This window comes from Apteryx mantelli, chromosome 17, assembly GCF_036417845.1.
Source record: "Apteryx mantelli isolate bAptMan1 chromosome 17, bAptMan1.hap1, whole genome shotgun sequence".
Lineage (NCBI taxonomy): Eukaryota > Metazoa > Chordata > Aves > Apterygiformes > Apterygidae > Apteryx > Apteryx mantelli.
In genome coordinates, this window is record NC_089994.1 from 4,534,156 (window position 1) to 4,558,228 (window position 24,073).

At 55.6% G+C, this 24,073-nt stretch overlaps 1 protein-coding gene across 1 annotated transcript in view; it reads left to right on the top strand.

Annotated features, from left to right (window-relative positions):
• KSR2 (kinase suppressor of ras 2) overlaps positions 1 to 22,373 on the top strand; it is an 83,014-nt gene extending 60,641 nt beyond the window's left edge. The window contains exons 16-20 of the mRNA XM_067306969.1: positions 9,335 to 9,431; positions 13,531 to 13,664; positions 18,939 to 19,070; positions 21,651 to 21,780; positions 22,236 to 22,373. Coding sequence (XP_067163070.1) covers positions 9,335 to 9,431; positions 13,531 to 13,664; positions 18,939 to 19,070; positions 21,651 to 21,780; positions 22,236 to 22,373 — 631 coding nt within the window. The remainder of the gene's footprint in view (positions 1 to 9,334; positions 9,432 to 13,530; positions 13,665 to 18,938; positions 19,071 to 21,650; positions 21,781 to 22,235) is intronic.
• The last annotated feature ends 1,700 nt before the right edge of the window (positions 22,374 to 24,073 follow it).

Sequence of the window (24,073 nt, forward strand, 5' to 3'; positions counted from 1 at the left end):
GGTTGGCCTAGAGCTGCTGTTGCGCCACGTTAGAGCCCAGGGACGAGGATGGACGCAAGGCAGGGAGAAGCATTCCCAGCTCCGTAAGGCACCCTCATTTTCAGACCTGCGGTTTCGAAGGCAACCGAATTAGGTCTCTGCATCCAAACCTGCGTGCAGAAGCCCGGCGCAGGCTGGGGAGCCCACCCAGGAGCCCGTAAACACGTTCTGCCCCCGTCCCTGGAGGAACGCTGATTAACTCGCCATAAAAGCGAGCGGAGCACTTCCACGTTGCACGTTTTGATGCAATATTAAACACAAGTGTTTTCCTCCAGCTTGTTAAACCAGGGGGGAAAAGGCTGCTTGATGTTCCCTTGGGGTTTTGCGAGCTTTGGGGCCAGCAGCGTGGTTTCTCTCCGTAGAGCGGTGGCAGCCAGCTCCGAGGAGCCGCTCGTGATTAGAAGTCTGGCTTGAGGCGCTCGTACCCGCGTCCCAATTACCTCGGGGCGTCTCGCAGGAGCCGCCCGCTCGAATAAGGCACCAAAGATGAAAAGAGAGTCTGTTCTTTCCTCCTCCGTGGCAAAGCAAACGTGTTTTAATAGCAGGGAAAACATGATTTATCACTAATAGATGCAAGGTGTGGGAACAAGCGATGGAAAGAACGTCCCGTAAGATACATCCATAGCATCTCAGGTGGGTTGCTTGTACCACCCGGGCCAAATGTCGGTGAGGTTTACTTTATTTATTTCTGTGCTATCCTTTGGCAATACCCCACACCAGATTGCCGTTGCTACAGTCTTTGCCACGGTGCATCTTTATACCCGGGTGATTGGCCTCAGTCCTTCCAGTTTGGGGCTATCGCTGCCTCCGGATCTGCATGAGATCCAGCGAAACGGCCCCAAGCTGGGGGAAAGGGGCAGGGATGCGCTTTGTCGAAATCTTGCCAGGACTGAATTGGAAAAACAACAGAAAAAAGGAAGCGGAAAACCAGCCCAGGGTTTGTGGTCGAAATTGCTGTTCAGTCGGGAGCAACGGGTCTACGCAGGCCGTTCTGGATGAACGGGATTATATCACGGAGCACACGAGAGCAGGGTCTGGACGTGAACGCGCAGGTTTCTGCGGTCGTTTCAGGAGAATGCACCTCTCGCCACAGCTTTTCGAGGGACGTTGGCAAAGACGGATGGAGCTGTCGCGATAAACGTGGGATGGGGGAGCTCCAGTTCCAAGCCTTGCCCCGAGCAGATCTGCGGACCGTTTGCAGCAAGCCCGTGGTTCTGGCGAACGAGCAATTCCAGCTGTTCAGTCTTAACAAGCAAAAAAATCGTCTTTTCCTCCTTGCTGCTGCCCGATGATCTCGCATGCATCCTATCATCCTCCTTTGCTGCCCGGAAAGTTGAGTAGGATCTAGCATTCCTGCTTGACAGACAGGGAAACTGAGGCACGGAGCTGCCACTCCGTTTTTGCAGGCGGGTGGGGACGGTCCACATGCTGTGGCCATCTGGCCATGAGCCAATCTCCCCCGATGCTGCAGGAAGCGGCGTTTGCCGAGACGCCTTTCCCGGGCAGTGGCGAAGCTCCTTGATGTATCTTGGTGGCGGGGAGCAGCAGCGACACGGTTTCACCTCTCCGAAATCGCGCCGCGTTCAGAGACTTCCGAAAACACTTTCCAGGAGTCCAAGGATGGCCTCCTTCCCTGCCCCGCGCTTGTTGTTTTCCCCCCTTTCCTTTCTGCCTCGTCTCCCCTTTGGCAGCGTTTAAAATAATGAAGCTCGTACATCATCTAATAAATAGCTATTGACTTCTTGCCACGGGCTGGATCAGAATGGATTGACCCGTGGGAATACACTTCTTCTCGATCGATAGGAGGCCATCAGGCTGGATAAATCTTGATAACGACCGACACCGGGGAAGTCGATACGGGTATTAATATACACGTTAAAGGGGCATTTATCTTCCCGCCGAGGGACGGGGTTTGGCTTTTCTTGGCGAGGTGTTTTGGATTGGAGAGGGGGAACAGGAGCCTTCCCATGTGGTGCACATCCATCGCAGCCCGACCCTCTGTTCCGGCGTGGGTGACGCCGGCAAAACTGTTCGTTTGGGAGGCTCCGCTTTAATTAAAGCCCCCCCGGGACAGACTCTGGCCTGAGCTTAAGGAGCGGCTGCCGGGCAGCGGGAACGCTCGAGGGAAAGCTCCCCTCTGCATTTTAGAGGGATTAATTGCATGAAAAATTGCATGAAAATAGTCGCATTTTGGCTGCGACTTCTTCGGGAAACTACTCGAAGCAAGCAGGACTTGCACGGAAGGGCTTCGTTAGGGAGGAATAGACATGACGACATGTTTAAGGGAAAGCCCGTGACTCGGTGCCCGGCGGAGCGATGGTGCCACGAATCCTCCTCCCCGCGTAGCTCAACCCTTCCTTCGCCAGCCGCTGCTTCACCTCCGCCCTCGGCGCGGATCCTTAGTTTGGAGCATCCCTGATGCCGAGGGTCGTGTCTGGGGCCGAGGAGGTGCTGGCTGGGGGGCAATCGGCCCGCGGGGACCCGTTATCCCTCCTGGGGCAGCATTATTTTAATGGTAGCAATACTAATTATTACTGCTCCAAGGTGGCGTTGAGGTTTAGTGCTGTTCCAATCAAAGGATTTGCTGCTTCTCTCTCTTCAAAATAAGGTTTTTTTTCTTCTTCTTCTTTTTCTTGCCACAGTTCAAACTAGCAGGAGGCTCCTTCCAAGGTCAGGAGAAGGCCGAACGCCTTCCCGTGTCCCCCTGCATCCCACCATCCTCTCCGAGCCCGTTCCGAGTTCCTCGTTCCCAAAGGCAGCAAGCACAACCCGAAGCGTTGAGTGCTCTCGCCTCATTTATTTGCAGCCCGGGGTTTAGATAAGCCGTCCGGGACCGGCGCCGCTTTCCGCTCACCTGTATCGTGCCTGTTTTCCCGGTGGCTGTAGACTAGCTCGTCTGCCCTGACACTATCTCCGGCCGGGAGAAGCTCCTTGCAATAAAAATGCATAGACTTTTTTTTTCCTAAATAACTCTTTTTTTCGTAAAGCCGCGATGGGATTGCCACCGCTTTTTGGGGGGGGGGGGAGGCTGAGCTCCCCTGCCTCGCGCTTTGGCGGCTCTGGCAGGACTTATCTCGCACGCCAGCCGCCGGGAGTTCAGCGGGGAAAACGCGGCCGCTTAAGCCGTATCCATCAAAGGCTGCCGCTTCCGTCAAGCGGAGCCGGGCGCCGCGTCTCCGGAGCCGCGCCGTTCCCCCGTGCCACTTCTGCTCTCCGGTCGCCCCAAGGTTGGGGGCCCAAGGCCACGTTTCGCCCTGGTTGCGGCTGTAAACGTTGCTCTTGGCAGTAAATTAATTCCTCCCCCGTCCGGACTATCGGAGCTGCTCGGGGAGTTGCCGGCTGGGAGGTTTGGAGAGAGAACAAGCGTTTCCTAGCTGATAACACCGAAGGTTCCCACGGTGGCGGGGAGGCTGGGTCGGAATGAGAGGGGTCATTCAGGAGGTGGAGTTTGTCATGAAAATACTAAAAATATTAAAATATTAAAATATTTTCTCCCCCCGGGTGCAAGCGGAGAAGTCCCGGCGCTTTGCGGGCGGTCTGTGGGATCCAGACCCTCTTTTGGCGTTATTTGGCCCCGCACTAGTCGCGCGGGTCTCGGCAACTGCTTTTCTCCCTCTGTCCCGTCCCTCGTTGCAATCCGGTGGGGAAGAACCGCGGTTTTCCATTGCCTGGGCCGAAGCAACGTGCCGGCGTACCGGGAAAAGCCTGCATCGGGGTGCGATTTTTCTTTTTTTCCTCTCCGTTTTGAGTAAAACGAATACCAGGAATACATATTCACCCAAACCTCCCCCTGTTCCCTCTGCTGGTCTTCCAGGCCTGATTAAATTCCCATTTTACGGAAAATGCTCCTCGCTATCTTTCAGCTATAGCACCCTCCATTTCCGAGAGCGTGATGGTCAAACGTTGGCAAAAGAGAAAAACAAGCCACTCTGAGGCTGCGTTGCCGTAACATATATATGCTTGAAAACTTGCAGAGTGACTTGGGAGGCGAGTAGAAGACCAATAAACTGGTGGCGAGCGCGGAAGCCCCCTCTGCAAAGCGCTCCTTTGCTCTGTGTCTTCCTCTCCTCCAGCACAGATGCACCCCGCTAGTATTTTTATATCAAAATACATATTATTAATTCCCGCTCTCTCCTTCTGTCTCTCCCCTGCCGTCTATCACCATGGCATCCGAGCGGTTTCCCCATAAATCAATACAGTGTGAGCTTCTTGGGGTCTGGCATTTATCACTTTGGGGCATCCAAATGATGGATTTTTTTTTATTATTATTATTTTTTTGCTGCTTTTTATCCAGCTCGTTGTTTCGCCGGATTGCTTTGGAGCGGTTGGGTTGGGGGGAGCAGTAGCATCCTTTGGTGGACAGCCGTTTCGAAGAGGGACGGCTTTGCCCTGCATGGTCGAGGAAGAAGGTGCTGGGTCTGGGTCCGGGGATGTACGAGGTCCCACGGTGAGGTCCTGCAGCTCCCAGCAAGGCCAGATGTGTGGCAGCACAGGGCTCTGCCAGACCCACGCACGCTTGGTGGTGTAGGCTGAGCTAGAAAGCTGCAGATCTCATCCCACCACCACGGTCAGAGCTATCTCCATGCATCCGCATTTAACCTTGGGAACGTAATCTTTGGCTGCGTTGATCAGGTTATGCTGGTCTTCAACTTATTTCCTCATGTGCTCAGAGACGGTCACAACCTGCATAGTCCCAGCCCGGGATATGAAATTCAGAAGAAACCCTGCCACTAGTTGTGGCTTTGGACCACCATAGCATTTGTCGGGATGTGTGCGTGGTTGGCTAGGGAGAAGAAAAGAAACACAAAATACTGCGAAGCAACAGAATTGCAACCTGGTGCAAGCGTCCGTCCATCTAAAAGGATGCGTTTTGTCCAGCTGTGCCAGGAGACTTTCTGCCCACGCTGATGGTCCGAGAAGTCACCCGGCTGCTAGGTGTCCACCAGGTGCAGCCGGCGCTTCTTTCTTACAGCAGCCTCTGAAGTAGCCTTAACTCTGAATTTGCTCCAGCGTGAGCAAGAGTCAGGCTAAGGTCTTAAGCACTGCATGTAGAGATGATGCCCGTCAATATTGCAAAGGAGAAAAAAAATAAGGTGGGGGATAAACGAGCCAGCTTTCACCTCAAATGGAAAAAATATCAAGAGGCAGCGCTCCAGATATTCCTAACTCATCTCTTCCAAATCGCTCCTCTGCAAGTCGCTTTGGCTTTTCTCCCATTGCTGATGTCTTCAGCCCACGCCGGCGGAATGCAGAGTGTTTATAAAGCAATTTGGGATTTGGCTTGCTTGGCTGAGCACTTCAAAACCTCATTTTGAATAGGGAGCGCATCTGCGGCGGGATGGGGCCGCGGCGCCGGGCACCTTCCTCGCGCCGGGGAAAGGGGCGGGCAGCTGGCGGCCGCCAGCGGACGGTTTGCGGCGGGTTGAAGCGCGTTTGCGGGGCTGTGCCGTCGCTCTGTACCCCTCGACGTTGGCGGCACCTTCCTGAAAGCCGGGTTGCGATTTTAGTGTTGCCGCGTGCGGGATTTGCGCTGCGCTCCGTCCGCTCGTGGAGCGCCGGCAGCTCAGCTTTGGTCTTTCCCTCCCTTGCTCAGGATTTTCCGTGTGATGGGCAGGAAAGTTGAGTCTTTGCAACATGAGAAGTCCCTTGTTGCTGAGACCAAGCGGTGCCTTGGCGTACGTGGGGCAGAGCAAGCTGCCGCCCGCTTCCAGCTCTGCAAAACGCTGCTGGGAAGTCCCGCAGCCCGAGCGGGTTTGATGGAGAAGGCGCGTTCTGCCGTAAGGCAACATAACCTGATTTTATTGCATGTCCATTTTTCCCCGCAAAGCCAGAGGTTTTGGGTGTGGGGGATGCTGCTGCGTCACCCTGTGTCTCGGGTCCCGGATGCCCAACAAGTGCTTTGACCCATGTGTCACGTAACAGAGATGAGAGCGGTTGTATTTTGGGGAGAGGAGCCCGGCTGCAACTGCAGGGGCCTTTGCACGGTCCGGGGTGATGGTCTCGGGGGCGAGCTTTCGGCACCGCAATTTCTGCAGGCTAAATTATTGGAAATGGCTAAACCTGTTCGTTTGGGGCTTTCTCGGCGGGACGAAGGACGGATTTGAGGAAGGGTGGTGGGCACGTAGCTTTTGCCACCGTTAACACGGAGCAGCTGCCGTGCTGCCGCTTAGCGTAAATGACCTTGAAGTCTGCCCATAGCGGTTGCATGGAAAAGATAGGAGAAAACTTTTGCTTCCAGCCCGGTGCCGGTAGGTCCTGCTAGGTGGGAAGAAACTGGGTGGCGAGGACTTGGGGCGAGGGAGAGCTGCGGGGTTTGGTCCGTCCATGTGGCTGGGCGGCCGCCGAGCCCCTCGGTCCTGGCCGTTCCCGCGGTGCCAGCCGGGCATCGGGTCTTTGCAAAGCGCTTCCCCGACCCGGGACACGGCGTTCCCACCCCGCATCCTTTGCTAACTACCAAAAAACGAGGGTTTTACGCAGAGAAGACGAATATTTGGTTACGAATAGGTACTTCAGCAGTGAATAGGCCGGTAGCTGCCTGGCGCCGCCGATCCGCGGCTTTTGTTCGCCGCGCCAAGCGCCTGCAGTCTTCGGCCCTGCGATCCGAAGGCGCGCGGGTCCCCGAGCGCCGCGTTTCGACGGAGACCCCTCCAAGCGGAAAGGCAGAAGGACGCCGTGCTTCGCTTGCTTTGTGACGGCTGCCCGCGCCCTCACGGGGAAAACTATTGAGGGCCCCCGAGGAACGGGACGAACCCAAATCGTGGAGCGGCGCCGTGAAAAGGTTGCGCAGGTGGCTGCTAAATAGGCTCAGGTGCTGCATAATGGGTACAAACGGGGCTTTGTGCCTGTATTGACAGCTTCGCGTGCAGCAAGAAAGCTCTAGCAAACACCGGCGCGGCGTTTGCTGGTTTAATTCATTTGGAGGAGTTATTCAGCGGTGGAGGAATGAGTCACCTGGGCTGGATCGCTGCTTGCTCCGCGGGGCCAATGAACTTCCGCAGCGGCGCTTCCCACGCCGGCCTCGGGCGGCACGTCGCCGGCCGCGGGGTCCTTGCCGGGCCGGGGCCGAAGGGGCGAACACGCGTCCGCTGCCTCCTTTCGTACGGCCCCAGCCCTTCTGGTGCCTCGGAGCCTGTGATTTATCCCGTTCCAGGCACTGGGGCAGCCCGGCAGGATGGGACGACGGCTCGGTGCCCAGGGTTCCCTCTGCAGCTCGGGAGAGGCAGAAATTGGGGGTTTTCCTCTTCCAGGAAAAACAGCTGATCTTAACTTTAGGGCTTGAAATCAAGCTCTCTTGTAGCGCTGCTTAATCTCTTAATTTCCTTTGTAACGGTGGTTCAACCCTAGTTCAGTCCATACTTTCTACAACGCTTTTCTCCGGGGGGAAAGAAGCCTTTGCTCGGGAGAGGTAGGAGAGGTAGGAGAGGGGAAAGCTGCGATAACTTATTTTATATGCATTCAGGTAACACAGGGTGGCAGGAGCCTGTTGCGCCGTGGAGCTTAAGCTTTACAAGTTTATTTAAGAAATTAGTGCAAAAGGCTTCGTAGTCGAAAGGCTGCGGAAAAAGAGTTCGGGTGCGGTATTATTTTGCACCCTTTCAGTGGCAGAAAACCAAGGACATGGGTTTTTCAAGCATTTATTTGTAAGTAATATTTAGACTACTTGGACTCTAGTCTTCAGCAAAATTCCTATTTAGGCATGAGTGCAGCCAGGCTGTTTCAGAAGCTAGTGCCAGGTTTAGGTAGGAAAAGATCATTTTTGCGAGCAGAAAAGCTAGGGTGCTTTCCCGTGCGGTCTCCTGCTGTTTCCGAGATATCTAAACAAGTAAAAGCGCTCGTGAGGAGGCAGTTGCAGGGGTGCAAAGATGCCCTACGGCAGTCTAACTTATTGCTTTTCCTATGAGGAAAAGCGAAGTCGGTTTAAGCCACCTGCCTAGCAATTTAACCACATTCCAAGCTGAGGATTTTTGCCACTTGCAGTATCTCAGTGTCATTTGGGAACGGTTTTCGGCACGGAGAAGCATTCAGAGAACTTTCTTTTTTCGCTCGGGAGCAGTGAAATAATTTTTGCAGCAACGTTTAAGCTGCTGTTATTACCAGCCCGCTTTGCTCCGAAACTCCCATAACATTACATCAGTCCTGTTCCCACCTTGCTGTTTGCCCTTAAAATTGTGCTCTCCGGCATCGGAGGGATGTCGGAGCTTTCTGCCTAGAAACAGGGCAGGCTCTCGCATCTGGATGATTGCTCCAGGTTTCGGTGCGCGTTTCCGAGCCATGCCGATAAAATCTTCCTTATTTTTTCTTTTTCGCCAGCCAGCAGTATTAACGCTTCCTGCTTTCTGCGTTTTCCTTCCGATTGCAAACCGCCGGTGGCTTGCAGGCGCTTTTGCGTGCACGGTGCCCCGATTTTTGCAAGCAGCAGGAGGCCGGCAAGGACGGAGGAGCGAGACGGGGAGGCGATGGAGAGCAGGGGAGGCTGCGGCACCCGGGCAGGCCGAGGAATTAGAACCTGTAACTTTGTGTTCGTTAGCGAGGAGGCCGTGATCCCCGCGTAGCGAGACGTGCGCGCGCCGGGCGGTTTATTTGCCAGGCCCAGGTAGCCAGTCGCATCTTTCTAAAGTTGCCTGCGACGAGCGTGGGTGGATACGGAAAAGCAAAAAAAGCCCTTTTTCGTGGGCGGGAGTCGAGGCAGCATCCACCCACGTCCCTCCATTATGATATTCAAATGCCAATATATTTTTAATTGGCTTATATGCCCCCCTCTCCCCCTACAGCTGCCTTTGGTAATTAAGGCTCTGTAAATAGATTTTACTGTAATTGGTACGAGAAGGAAAATTGGAGGACATTGTACAGTGCAATGGCTTTTTTCTTTTTTTCCCCTCTTTTTCCTCTCTTTCCTCTTTCGGCTCGCGCTACATCTGCGGGTATTACAGCCTCGAGGGGAGGAGGCGGAGAGACGGGGGCCGCTTTGCACCCAAGGCTGAAGCAAGGAGGCCGGGTGGTTGCTTGACGGCGAGGAAATGGGGAGAAGGCCAAGAACGCAGGCCGGGTTGCGGGGCTCGGCCCGTGGGTCGCGGTGGCAGGATGCGCCGGGGAGCAGAGCCGGTCCCCTCCCGGGGCGCCGAAGCGGGAGAGACCCGCGCGGCGCTGCCGGCTCCCGTCCGCCTTGAGACGTAGCCAAAACCCTCGCGGCTATATTTAGGTCCCTGCCGCTTCTGTCTTTGTAAATCGGTGATGTTTCTCAATTGGGGTTTCTAAACTGCTTTTTTTCCTCCTCTCCCTTTTCTCGTTCTTCCAGCCTGTGTAAAGGACGGACTCTCTACTCGGTGGTGAGAGATGCCAAAATTGTCCTGGACGTCAACAAGACGAGACAGATAGCTCAAGAAATCGTGAAGGTACGGTATGGGGCAGGGACGGCCCCGCCGGGAAAAACCCTGCCGCGGGTCCAAGTTTGCCGTGATAGCCGTAAGGAAAGCATCCCCGGGGCAAAGGGCCTGGTAGGGTGCTCCAAGGGATCCGTGCGGTGGTGTGCAGCGTGGGTGGGTGCACCCACGACGAGGTGGAGCACACGCAAGCTTTCCCGATCTAAAAATGCTTTTCCTTCCACGGACGTGACTCAAAACGCAACTTTGACGTGTCAGACGTCTATAGACGCCTATAAATAGACCCCGGAGAGGAACGTGGCTCAGCAGGGGCAGGGCGAAGCGGTTTGGATGTTGGGTCTCCAGCGGTCAAAGTTTCCTATCGAGCGTATGCATCGGTACCGGCGCGGGGTTACACTGGCTTTCCAAACGTATTTGCTACCAAACAGTGCCAAAAATATTTGGCACGTGTCCTGCCGCAGCAGCCCCAACGCTGCCCTCGCGCCCAGCTCCCGGTCGGTCAGTGCCTCGAGTCCCCAGCAAGACCAATTCGTCCGGGGATAGTTTCATATTTAACACGTTTCCGTGAAAAAGGTTGTTCTTCCAGCAGCTTAAACCTGCTTAAATATTCAAATCCATGTTTTGGAGTATATCCTGAATGGTGCCGTTTCCCTAACTGGCTGCGCTCGGACCATCTCCTCTTCTCCAATTGCCTGTTTCGCGTTTATTTAGACCCAGCGTTAGTAAAGCTCTTAAGCGCATGTTGTTTTTCAAGCACTGCCTTAATTTCCACGGAAGTCGCTAGGCTTTGAGCAGGAGCCGACGGTTAAGCGTAAGCCTAACTGCTTTGCCGAGTTGAGCACACTGGCGAATTTGGGGGCCCTCCGTAACCCCCTCGTCCGTGTCCGCAAGGAGGGTCTCGGGGCGACCCGCCAAGCAGGAGACGTGGGTGAGAGCCACGTTACGGCCGGGAGGCAACAAGAGGGAAAGGCAGCTGGTCGCGTTTTTGAGGACCAGCCTAGGAGACTGCTGTTTTTTGCAGCTGCTGTTGCATTAAGAGTGGATTTGAAAGCTGTCCAAACTGGGGGCAGAAGCACATGTTTGAGCTGCAGGTGAAACCTCTCGGTGGAGCTGCAAGGAATCGCTGGCGTTAGGGAAGTCGCTGGCACTGGATCTACGCGAAGGAAGAGCCACCATGGAAAAGTATTGCCTGTGAGGTCCGCTGAAGCCTAAAAGCGATCTTAAAGCCTTTAATGCGTTCAGACCTGCTCTTCTCCCAGCTCCAGCAAACCTGCTTTCCTGCTTCCTCTCCCCTTGTGGGGTATTGGGGGGCTGCTCCCACCGCAACCCACTTTGGGGCAAAAAGGCCTTTGGGGGTGACCTGGGTGTCGCTGTCATTCGCGGGGGGACGAAGCTGGTGCTTGGGAGAGCCGGGTGTTGAGGTCCAGCACGCCACGCGCACAGCATGGGTTTAGAGAGAGCAGCTCCTGTGTGCAGGAGAGGTGCCTTGCACCGCTGTCGCGGCGGCCCCTGTGCTTGCGTCCTGGCCAGAGCCGGTGCTGGTGTCTGCACCGCCCGCGTGGCAGGAGGGCTTCTCGGAGTTTCTTTGCTTTCCTGCATCTCGATGTCACGTAGCAGCAGATGTTCTGGTGGACCTGGAGGTGGCTGGTGGTGCCAAGCGAAGAGGAACCCAGATGTCTTGTTTCAGCCTCAACCAAAGACCTTGAAAGATGGGAACGTCCCTGTCAGGCTGTGGTAGCCCCCTCCCCGACTGAGTGATGATGGGAAGAGAGGTGGCACAGCCATGAACTTGCTCTTCCTCTCCATCTCCCTAACCCTTCACTGGACAGCTGTGCAGCCAAGGCCACCGCAGAGCTTGCCAGGGTGCTTCCTAACAGAGCCATGGGTGCAGGTCTGGTGCTTTTGGAAGAGGATGCGTTTCTGCGCCAAGCAAGGGCTCGTTCCCCATGGGAGCCATTCGCTGCATCACCCAATGCTTCCTGCCTGCTGTTTCTTTCCATGACGTCCGTTTGCGTCTTCAGCACCTTATTAAAAGACCTGCTGCTGGTTTCGCTTAGGGAAGGGCTTGGGGCAGCGTCACCCGAAGGAGGTGGACGTAAGAGCGCGGAGGATGCCTGGGCCACGCTACCGCCGTCACAGTGGTTGGGCAATTTCATCCGTCTGAGCTAGTCGATCCTCTAAGCTTATTGGATTACTGGGTGCAAGGGGTCTCGTTACGCTGTGATCTTCCGGAGGCGAAAGTTAATTTGTTTAAGAAGCTAAGCCGGCAGAGGGAGCTGGCTTTTCACGCACGCAGGGCATCTGCGCAAATGAAGGCATTACTGCGCGGGGACTGCTTTCTCGCAGATGATCCTCGTGGCAAAGCCGGCGGGGATGGAATTTGCAGTGGGATCTGCGCTGGACTCCGTGGAGCCAGGCGCGGGAGCGGGGGGTTGTTGGCAGGGCTGATTGCCAGGCCAAGAGCACCTCAGGAAACACCTCCAGCAAAGGCTCGGCTCCGTTTCCCAAAATCCAACCCACGCCTGCACCTCCCCCAGTTGCCAAAGTGAATAAATCCCAATGAGCAAATGCACGTGCAGCTCCCAGGAAGGTTTGGCCTTGCCATGAGATCCTGGCCTCGAGTCTGGGAAGCAGCTTGGATAGCACGTCCTCCACGGGGAGAGAGCAAGGGGTTGGTGGACCTGCCTCTGGATTTCTGTGCGTGCAATGTGCTTTTCCCTATAGGCACCTCTTAGCTGCTACGGAGGCTATATATAAAACACTTGGCTGTGCAACGCCACCTCTTCTTCCATTGACATCCACTGGTCCCTCCACGTCCACATGGTCCTTGAAGCGGGCGCAGGGTGGGAGATGTGCGGCTGGTGGCATCCTGGCCACGTGGCAGCTCTGGGGTGTTGTTCCCTGCTTGTTCGTGCCGTTGGTTATTCCTTGATCCGTTTGGGGCTTTGCCATGTTCCAGCTGCATTTGCGCTTTTTTTGTTTTTTTCCAGTTTGTCAGGATCGTTTTGCGTTGCAGTTTGCCTCCCCGTGCAGATTGTGCCCCCCCCATCTTCGTGTCATCTGCAAATATAAAAACATACTCCTGTTCCGCTGCCTGCGTGGTTAATGAAAATACACGAAAATATTGCGCGCGAGGAAATCCACTCCATAAATCCTTCCGCATTGGCGATGAACAGTTGTTAATTGCTCCCGAGTAACAGTTTTCGGTCCCGTTTTACATTTATCCAGAGGTAGTTTCATCTCAAACAAGTCTTTCTCGTTTGCTTATGAGCGTGTCACGTGAGCCGGCGTTGGAAGCCTTGCTAAAGCCGGGATAAATGGCATTCGCTGCTCTCCCCGTGCGCAAGGCTGGTTATCCTACGGAGTTAAACGCCCGCCGCGTGGAGCTGTCTGCAGTCTGCTCCATTTGCCGATGCTAAACAAGCCCCGTGCCGGCGAGTTTGGATTTCCCACCCATGGCCTTTTTTGCATCATTAGCAATAGTTTCAATTAACCACCAGGTAGCTTTTCCTAGGGAAAAAGAATTAAGCCAGGACTCCTCCGAGGCTCCTGTTTCCAAGCTGATGGTGTCGGTGTGCGTGTGGGAAGCGTTAATGACTCAGGCCGGGCGTGCAGCGGTGGTGATGGAGAGCTCTGACTTATTACCCCTCGGCTCCCAAACCCGAAAGAAGACGAAGGCCAAATCATCATCATCAATTTCCCAGCGGAGGCTTGCGGGAGAGCGGCTGCGCGACGTTGCAGGCCGTCGCTTTTGCTGCGTGAGAAATGAGTCGGGAAGAGGAGCGGGCACCAGCGCAGCCGAGAGCGCTGGGGCTCGGGCTCCTTCCCGCGGTGGCTCTCTCCGAGCCTCCGTGAGCACCAGCCGTCCCAACCCGGCGACCTGCCGGCTGCGCGTCCTCGCTCCTTTTTGCAGGGCAAGCTAGGCAGAGTGTTAATGGACGTTTTGGGATGTGCAACCTGCTTTCGGCTTGGTCCAGACCTGGGTTTCTAGTGTGGACGCGCTGCCCCGGGCTCTCCCTGCCACAGCAATCACGGGAGCTGCCCCATCTCTTCCGGCCTTAATCCTCTTTTCTCTCTTTCAGCTCTTTTTTGTCTTCTTTTTCACTCCTAGGGCATGGGCTACCTGCACGCCAAGGGGATCCTTCACAAAGACCTCAAGTCGAAAAACGTTTTCTACGATAACGGGAAGGTGGTGATCACGGACTTCGGCCTCTTCAGCATCTCGGGAGTGCTGCAGGCGGGCAGGTAGGACGCCGCGTGGGTGGGCAGCCGGCGGGGAGCGCCGGGGTCGCCCTCCGCGGTCCGAAGCAGCCGACCCTTTGCGAGGAAGTCGTGCTGCTCTTGACACACTGGCCAGGAGCTGGGTGGAGGACGTTGCCTTCGCCAGGTGTTTCTGGCTCCACGGGGTGAACGGTGGCTGCCCGCTCCCCGTTGGCACTGCGCCGTCCCCCCGAGCAGCTCTTTCCCCAGCTGTGGCATTGAGGGATTGGTTTGTGCACATGGGAAGCAGCCGTCCCTGCCTCTTCCCGCGCAGGTACTGCACGCTGCCGGCCTGGAGCTGCACGGCTGCTTCCTTGTATTTTATTTTACTTTCGAAGCCCAGCGTTGGGGAAGCAGCTTTGCTTTAACCAGTGTGCATTAGCACGCTGCTGCGTACCTGCCTCCGGCACCGTTTTGACACGGAGGGGCAGGACCTGGCTCTGGCTGGCTCTCTTGGCCCCGAACTCTTCCTGGGGTCATGCCTCATTTCCGTGCCCAAAACCCCCTGTGAGATGTTCCTCAGGATCCGTTTCACTGGGGTCAGGAAAGCCGGCTCGTACCTTGGCCTTTCCCCGGTGCAGCCCCTATAATCCTCTGGCATCTGTTTCAGCTTGCTGGCTGCCGAGCGTTGCTGCTATTCCTGCTATTTCCCAGTGTGAGAGAGGTTTTCCACCAAAAACTTTGCGCTAAAAGTTACACATGCAAACGCAGTGTTATCCGCACCAGCAGTCCCGGGTTGATCCCTCTTGGAGCCCAAAGGTGCTCGGGAGAGAAAATGCGTGTTCGGATTTATATGGTTTTGTAGTTACGGCATGGCGAGGTGAAAGGACTCGAGGAGTCACGTCTTTCTCTCCCCGTGCCTCTTGCTGGCATTCGGTTGTCACACAAAGCGGCTGACTGCGCTGCCGGCCTTTTCTTACCGCTTGCATAATTATTGTCTTCCGTTTTTTCGCACAAACTTGGCCAAAAGCTTTGAAAGCCCAAGAAATACAGCAGGCCTGCTGTTTTCCCTGGCAGCCCTACAGCGGAGAAATGTTGCAGAAAAGGAGCTTTCAGTATGGCTTATCCTGACTGCTCACTTCACTAAAACGCATGGATTCGGTATGCATCTGCCGCTGCCAGAGCTCTGGGGGAAGGTTTCCAGTTTTGGGGGTCTGCGCTCACCAGCTGCTACAGCTTTTGAAGCAGAAAGTGTCTGGTGTTCTGATTTCCCTTTTCATCGCTGCATCAGTCATCCTCTCTGAGTCAGACAGGGTTTTCTGCTTTCCTGAGGGACTTTTTTTGCTTGTTATGGTTTCTCCCAGAGAAAGAATAGCAGGGATGGTCCAGTTTTGGGACCTTTGAGGCTTGTGTGGCTGCTGGGCAAGCATCGGCGTGGAGAAGGGAGCTTGTTGCAGGTCAAGGGAAGGCCTGTGCTCTTGCCTCGGCTTGCAGATGTGGATGAGAACTACGCACTGGTCTGTCTTCACCAGGGCTTGCCTTGTGGCGACTGCAGCGTGCCACCTGCCACGATTTAAAAACCCTCCTCTTCCTCCTAGCGAAGGCTTGCCTTGAGTTGTTTTTTGCAGTCTGTGCACTAATGCAGTTGCTCTTCTTCAAAATAAGGCAGGCTATCATAGCTGCGTTCAAGAGACTTTCTAATCGAACATCTCACCCTGATAAAATCATATTTATCTTTCCTTTATATAAAACATTGTTGGACTTGGTAGGGCTGTTCCACAATTAGGAAGAGCGTGAGGTGGATTTTGAGTGGTCTGAAGAGCTCTTCTGCTCTTGCTTTTAACTGCAAGCTTGCTTTTCGTTCACTGGGCTTTGCAAGACGCTCACTTGATTCTGTTCCTTTCTATTAGTCAAAGTGGCCATGTTGTGTATGAAATCAGCCCAACTTTTGTTATGAAACCCCAGATTGCCTTAATTTAACCAGCTCTGGGGCTTTATTACAGCTCAGCCCTCGTTGCTGGAAGTTCAGCAGCCCTTAGGCTGCACACTCAGGTGTCCGTGAGCATTGGAGAGAGTTGAGGTGGGCTCACGCTGGAGCTCAGAGCCGGATCCCACTGCCAGAGCCTCCTGGAGTGATCTGGGGGTCCCAATCCTGGGGTGCCACTGGGTCGGGTGGCCTGAGCACCTAAGGACCTCAGCAAGGGGCTACCTTGAATCATCTCAGAGCTGTCACAGGCTGGGAAAGAACAGAGGGGGACTGCAAAAAAAAAGGCCACAAGCCCAAGGCCTGGCTTGCTGAGGACTGAGGAGCAGATCTGAGCCTGCCTGGTTGTCTCTCTCCACCTTGCCCTCCCGCGGACAAGACTCATGAGCACAGACGTCAAGAGCCCTGGTGGGGAAGGGAGAGAAAGTACCTTTGTGCCTTTCTTAATTGACCCCAGTGCTTAATGCCGGCTTGTAATTAAGAGCCCTGCGCACAGATCAAGGATGGAAATCGGAGCTCGCCGGTGGGAGCTGAAAGCTTCCCTCCTGTGCTGGAGTGCTCTTGCCTCTGCCTCCCAGAGAACAGAGGCGCCTGAGCATCACCGATGCTCTTGATTGCCGAGATGCCCTCCTACGCGGCCAAGATGAAGAGGAGCTGTCAGGTTCCCGGAGCGATGACGGAGATGTAATGAGCTGAGCCAGTTCCTTGTGCTGTCCCGAGCCTCCAGCGCTATCTCTTCACACAACGCCGTGGTGGCCGCATTTCTAACGGGCAACATGGCTTGCTCACAGTCTGCCTGAGAAAGCCTGGGGAAAACAGGACCAGGAGCACACTGGAGGAGGGGGGTTCACCTCTCAGCATGGGTGGGATCAGAGCCACAGGGTGGCGGGGGTTTCTGTCTTGCCACCAGAACAAGGGCTGCTGTGCGGAGCGAGGTAGACCCAAGCTCTGAGATTTTGGTCCCAGACTGAAGTTCGGGAAGACAGGTGACTCCAAAGCCTGTCCCTCACCCCATGGGGATTGGCATCCTATGGAGGGAATCAAGGCAACCAAAAGCCAAAAACTCCTCATGAAAAGGCAGGCTCTTCGCTTTCTGTCCTGATATGATGTCACGCAGCTTCTGTTACCTTCTGCAAATTTACGCTGCCAAATTTGGCTCAGACATGATCGAGCTGCTTAACAAGTCACCATCCATCAGCTGCACTGTGGTACCTGACCATTTACCTGCTCTTTGCTCACCATAAATGCAAAGTAACATGGGGTAACTCCTTGTTAGACCACCTGTGTCCCACAGCCCCATCCAGGGTGGCTTGTCCCTGCAGTGGACACCTACCTTCTGCCGGTGAGGGAAGAACATTGATTTTGTAGAGCAGGAGCAAGGCGAGTGCCACACAAGTGCCTGGAGGATTTTTTTTTATGCCAGTGGTACATCGTATGTGCCTGCTGGAAGGCGAAGGGATGAGGAAGCAACCTACCTGAGGGTAACTGAGCACTCTGCCCAGAGAGGTTCTGGAGCCTCTGTGCTTGGAGATATTCAAAAGCCATCTGGACAGGGTCTTGGGCAACCTGCTGGACAGGCTGTTTAGGGGTAACGGACTAGGAGAACAACACCAGAAAGATGTCTGTAGGCCAGATGGAAGGTGGCTTAAATGGTTGATCTGAGGGGTGACCTTATAAAACACCTGAAAAGACAGTTTTCCAGACCATTATCATATGATAATTTAGGTCAGAAGGGGCCTCTGATGGTCCCCAGTCCAACCTCCTGCTCAAAGCAGGGCCAGCTTAGATCAGGTTGCTTAGAGCCTTGTCAGGTCAGTGGAGACTCCCCCAATCTCTGGGCCCCTTTATTTGACCACCCGCACAGGGAAAAATGTTTTCCTAATCTCTAACTGGAGTTTCCCCTTGTGAAACTTTTTTTCCTTCTCCAAGTTGTGCCGTTGCCTCTTTTGCTGTCCCTGGTCATCTCTGAGAAGATCTGACTTCATCTTTTCGACTCATTAGGTAGTTGGAGAGAGCAATAGGGTCTCCTCTTTGCCTTCTCTTATTTACACTGAGCAACCCCAGTTCTCTCAGCCTGTCCTTGTATGTCCTGTGCCCCAGCCCCAACCATCCTGGTGGCCTTTGCTGGACTCTCTCCAGCAAAGCAGTGACCCGAGCAGAGGCATGAACACCTTCTGACAGTTCGTGCTCCTTCTGCAAAGGAGGCGAGTGAATGGAGGAGGGAATTGCTGTTTCTGCTGTTTTGCTGCACTTTGCCTTGAGTCCCTTGGGATGCCAGGAGCAGGAGGGAAGGGATTGGGCCAAGTGTCATCAGAGTCCTGCTATCAAGAAATAAAGCCTGCACCATTCACAGGGGAAACGCTGGTCTGTCTTCACTCGTCCAGCCTTCGTGTTTTCTGCTCAGAGGTAAAAGCTAGATCTACGCCAAGGAGCCCTGGCTCCCCAAAGTGTCCTGAGAAATATGCTGTTGCTCCACTGGCAGCGTGGACCATCTTTTGGTCCGGGAGACCAAACAGCTTCTCAGCATCCTGGGAGGCAGTGGGAAAGCGGGAGACTCCCTGCAGAGCCAGGGGCCCTGGCTAATGGAGCAAAGCAGGTTCACGCAGCACCTTCAGCCTCTTTCCACCTCAACCAGATGCTCCTGTGGAGGCGGTTGGGCGCTTTGCTCTCTAGTCAGGCTTCTGGCAGGTTTCCTGTGTGTAATACAGTGTCGTACAGCAAAGAACATGGAAGGGCTTTTTTTTTTTGGTAGGGCTGTGTGTTTGACATCCATCTTTGTCAAGCGGCTCGGGGTCAAGGAGGGGTGTCATTTATTAGCCTTGCTCTCCCGCTTGTCCCTGCCTCGTCCCCTCCATGTGCTAGTGGAGCCCTATGGGCGCCTGCAGTGCCAGCGTGCCCTTTTTTTTCCATGTGTTTCTCACATTTGCTGGGCAAAGTTCAGTGTCACGTAGGCGCGAAGGGGAAGGAAATCCTTAGGGCTGACTAGAGCAGCCTTGCCCGCCGGCACCGAACCTCCTGCTCATCCCTGTCTTTGTCCGACTGCCGTGAGAAACACTGAACCAGCTGTTCATACTGTTGGCATTAACCCCAGGTCACATTTTGCCCATGCTGTTTTGAGGACTTTTGGTGCAATTCGGGCAGCGAGGATCCCACGGTCCCGCTCCGGCCCTGTGCCTCATCAGGGCAGAAGTGCTGCCACCGAAACGGTGGTGCTCTATTTATCCCGGCAGGGTTAAGACCCAGGGCTCACAAGGGTGCTGCGGGGTGGTTTGCCAGCAGCATCCCGGGAAGGGTGCCGCTGCGGCCCCCACGGCCCCGGCTCTGTGTTTCCTCAGGCGAGAGAACAAGCTGCGGATCCAGAACGGCTGGCTGTGCCACCTCGCGCCGGAGATCATCCGCCAGCTCTCGCCCGACACCGAGGAGGACAAGCTGCCCTTCTCCAAGCACTCGGATGTCTTTGCACTCGGGTGAGTCCCTGCGACGGGCCTATGCGTGGGGCAGAGGACCGGCGCGCTCGTGTCGGGTGTGACCTGCTCCGAGCAGCTGGAGGGGCAGGGGAAGCGGAGCGGGAGCTCCCGTTGCTGGCATCAGAGCACCTTCAGCTTCAGGAAAATTCCAGTTAAACCCTCCCAAATCACCAAATCCCCAAGTTTCAGCTCTAGATCAGGGCTGACTTTGGGAAACAAGAATCAGCCCTTCCTGGGGATTTGCGTTCGCCGTGATGCCCTTTAATATTCCTAGCATGGCTAGTGCCGAGAAACCAGTTTGAAAGCGGGACGGGGGTGCAGCAATGCTCAAAATCCCCCCCCCCTTCTCCCTGCTGGATGCCTGCAAATGGGCTAAGCAGAGCCGGAGCATTGCTGTAAAACTGAGGCTCGCAGAGGGAGGAGATGCCAAACGCCCGCGAATACAATAATTGATGAATCTCCTTCGGTGAGAGTGCTCAGCGAACCAGTTAATCATTCACGCTATTTATCGAAAAGAAAACATCCTTTATGACAGGAGCCCAATCATTCCCCCGATAAAATCTTTCTCGGGGCAGACACAGGGCTATAGGTTTTCTCCGGTGGATTAATTTTCTTGCGCGCTGTGCCAATGGACACCATAAAGACTGCAGGCTGCAGTGATTAGTTTATGGGGAGCTGTTAACTGATGTGATATTTCCATCAAAAATGCAGTAATTAAAGCTGTAAGGGTTTGGAGGTTTTTTCCCCCCCGAGGTATAACTTTAGCACAAAAAAAGAGAGAAGTAATTAAGGGATCTTATCGAACTAAGTGGAAGTCAGTTATTTAGACCTGAAGTTGTTTGGGTGTTGTTGGTTTTTTTTTTTTGGAGAGTTCTGCACTTATATAAAGTTGCGGGCGATTTCTTTAGAAGGTTTTGCCCCGTTTTTGCTCGTTCTTCTTTCTGGCATTCCCTAAGCCTGGGAAGATGCCAGCTGCCTTCTTGCTAGGCTCGCTCCAGAGGTGGCCGCCGGGCCGCGGTGCTCAGCGCGGCCCCAAACCTCCCCTTCCCCGAGGGGATCCTCGGAGCACGCCGGGGCCGGCTGCAGCTGGGGCTTTGCTTATCCCTGAGAAGTGAGGAACTGAGATTGCGGCGGGGGCCGTGAGCCCGGTGGCGCGGGGTGCTTTTCGGGGAGCTCGCCTGCGTGCCAGTGCCACTTTGCGGGCTCGGCCCGCCGGGGCGTGCTCTCCATCGGCCGACGGATTCCTGCTTTTTCTGGGAATTCCCGGGAGAGGAAGCACGCGGGGCCGTGCGTCTGCCCCCGCCGCCTGCGGTCTGCAGTGCGTGGCGATCGCTGCTGTCACAGGCAATACGGGGTTTGGGTTTTTTTTTCCCCTTTCTCCCCCTCAAGTCACGTCTCGGCGCGCGTTATAAACACGGAGCAGAACAAGACGCGCGGACAGGCCTGTCTGTCCCCGAGCACCGCGGAAGCAGAAGATTGATGTGGCTTCAAAGCATGGGGGAAGCGGATCAAAACCCCAGGGGCTGCAGCGGCGGCTTGGGCCGTTACCGACCAGGGAGCCGTAACCCGCTCGGGAAGCTGCTTGGAGATATTCCCATGGCCGAATAGAGGGAAAGCAGCTTAAACCGGCCGCAGCTCCAGCTCGTCTCGGCATCTGGTCCGTCAGGGGCTTGCGCAGGGAGAGAGCAGCTGAATCCAGAGCTGATTATTCATTTTGGCTGAATTCAGGAATGAAGGTGCTGCAGGTTGACATGGAAATAGGACCGAGGCGCTTCGGAGGTCGGTCCTCGGCGTAGCGATGAGAGCGGCACAGCGGCATCCGGGGCTGTCGCTCCGCTGGGAGGCGGCAGCGCTGCTGCCCCGGGAGGCCGGACGGGCCGGCTCACACCGTTGCTTTGGCAGCCGAATGCTCTTCGCGGAGCAGGGGGAAAAAAAAGAGCAAAAGCAAATTCTCGCGCTCCTCCTTCCGCTAAGTTCCCTTCCGCATGCGGCCGGAGCAGGTGGCGGGTTGTAAAAAGTAGCCCGGCAGCTGGACGCCGTATCTACCCCCCGCGTGATCTATCAAGCTACTCCGCATGCAGCGGGTCGAAGCACTATCGCAGCGCGGCGGGGCGATTCCCACCTGATGTTGCGGGCTTCCTATCGCGTCTGCCTGCCGAGCCCGTCCTCCGCCCGCCGGCCAGCTTCGCCGCTGGCGTGTCGCCCTCGCCGCGCCGGGGTGCTGAGCGTCCGCGCGCAGCGGCCGTGGTGCGGGGTTTTACCGTCTAGCGCGAGGCGCCTTTGTATTTTGGATCCTGCTGGTGGGGGTGAGGCTGTTTGGAGGACGCCAGTGACCTGGTGGCTTGTTCGTGGCCAGGTCGGCGGCCTCGGTTTCTCCGTCTGTAAAACAGGAGCAGTAACATCTTTGTGAAGAGCCTTCTGAGAAACCTCTCCTGGAGGTGGGCACTAGACATTTTTTTTTCTGGATGATTTTTGAGCAGGGAGAGGACGTGGAGGCAAGTGCGCCGTTCAGACTCCCCCCCTCGGGATGCCTTTGAGCTCCTTAGCTCTCCTAACGCGCGGTGCCGCTCTCTCCCGCAGCACTATCTGGTATGAGCTGCACGCACGGGAATGGCCCTTCAAGACGCAGCCGGCAGAGGCAATAATATGGCAGGTGGGAAGAGGGATGAAGCCCAACCTCAGCCAGATCGGAATGGGCAAGGAGATCTCGGTAGGTGGCGTGGGGCAGACGGCGGGGCTGCGTGCGCGTGCATGCACGTGTGCGTGGGTGCGTGCATGCGTGGGTGCGTGCATGGAGGGGGACCGTGCACGGACACGGCACCAGCGAACGCCCTGGGTGGTGTGCACTTCGGCCAACGCTCTGCCGTGCCAGTGATCTGCCAGCAGAAAAGCAAGGCATCCCTTCTTCCCCAGCCTGCAAGGTGAGGACTCGGTTCCTCTTGTCGTTACCCAAATATTAATAAGACCTGCACATCCCCTGCTCACCCCGGCTCTTCACAAGGAGGCCGTGATGGAGATGGGGCCCAAGAAATAGATTTCCCTGCAGGAGCTGATGGGGGACGCTGGGCTCTGGTGTCGGGGTGTGGGGCAGATGTTTGGTTTGAGGGATGAGGCCGGAGAGGGTTTGGCTCCTGTTTCTCATGCCCTGGCCCTGTGTGGCTGCAGGACATCCTCCTCTTCTGCTGGGCCTACGAGCAAGAGGAGAGACCCACCTTCACCAAGCTCATGGACATGCTGGAGAAACTGCCAAAGCGGAACCGTCGCCTTTCCCACCCTGGGCACTTCTGGAAGTCAGCAGAGTAAGTCTTTGCTTTCACCTTCCTCTCGAACCAGCCGGGAGCTTGTTCTGCGCCCCCCTGAGACCCTGCTCATGTTGCTGGCGCCGGGTGAAGGGGCTGGATGAACACGCAGATGAATTGTGGAAATACTCAGTGCCATGTGTGTTCTTGCTGCCTCAAGGGGTGGGCGAGGTAGGGTTGGGATGGGTGGCCACAGAGTGACGTTTGCAGCACATGCGGGTTGTCATTGCAATGCTGGCTGTCCTTGTTGCCTGCTATCTTCTGGGTAAAAGAGCTTGTAAAAATTGGAGGCGACCAGGAGGAGCCTGGTGATTTGCTTCCATTGGAGGATCTAATGCCAGGAAGAAGAACTAGAAGATGTACAAGAGCAGGCTAGGATCAGGATCTTCAGGGAAAAGTGAAGGGGTGATGTGGGTAGGAGGGAAGGAGCTAGAGCGAAGCGGACAGGAGGAAGAGGGTGGCCCTGGAGGAAGGCATCCCCACTGCAGCATGCTCCATGCTAGAGCGTGCAGTCGTCACTTCTCAGTGTCCCTGCGTTGCTACAAACATCATCAGATCAGTGGGACCCTATGTTTGATCCAGCAGAGGATGAAGGTTATTAGCTTCATCTGCTGTAGGGGCTTCTTCCCAGTTCCTGGTGTTCACGGGTCCACATGGATGGTCACAGAGTCAGAGGTGGGCCTTGACCTGGAGATGTCTTGGAGAGACGTCTTGGGGTACGCAGCGCGTGCCTGCCTGGGATCGTGCGTGCCCTTGCATGGGGGGATTGCCTCCCCGTGCAAAGCTTTCCCTCTTGGGAAGGCTGGTTTTCCCTTTTTTTGCCTAGAGAAATGGGCAGATGGGTTGATGGGGTGATTTCTGGGGAGTCCATGGTCTGTTCAGAGTCACTCTGGCCAAGGCCTTCAGCAGTGGCCCGGAGGTGAGGGGAAATGGGATCATCTCCTGGTCTACCGCACACAGCCTGTGGCCAAATGCTGCTCTGAGCTTTGGCTTAGTCGCATCTCCCCCTGCTTCGGCAAAGATGCAGTGTGGATAGGTCCTGAGTAAGGCTTTTAGGATCTGGCCTGTTGGTAAGAGCAGGAAAAACGCAGAAGAATCACCTGGAAACTAATTTTCTTTGTAAGTTTGTGCGAGTGGGAACATTTGTCTTAGACTTCCTCATATATCGAGGCAGCAGCCAAAAGCCTAGTGAGGCCCCATGCAGAGGTTTCCCACCCTTTCCTAAAGCGGAGAGATTTCCCTTTGTCCTGGAGTGCATTCCCAGACCATGGAAGATGGGAAGCGACCACTGCAAAAGCCAAGGGAGAGGGGGTCGGGTGCAAAGCTGAACTAGGGGTTGCTTTCCTGAGGGTGCTCCTGACCGATGCACGCGTCCTCCTTGGGCCTGCCCAAGGGCTTTGAGATGCAGATGTCTCCTCCTGCATCTGCTAATGGACGACGGGCATCTCGCGCCTCTCCTGCAACGGCAGGCGGCCGCAGGGTGGTGGGCGCAGCGAAGGCAGGACACGGCCCCCCTGTGCCACCCTCGGAGCGGCCTCCCCTCCGTCCCATCCCTGTGAGCTCCCGTGCTTGGGATGGGCTCCAGCACACCCGGGAACAACGCAAAGGTGGTGGCAATCAGATGGCCCTGAAAGCACCCAGGTCGCGAGCCGTTAATTGGGAGGGAAGTTAATTGCCAATCCGTGCTCCGAGGAGGTGGCGGAA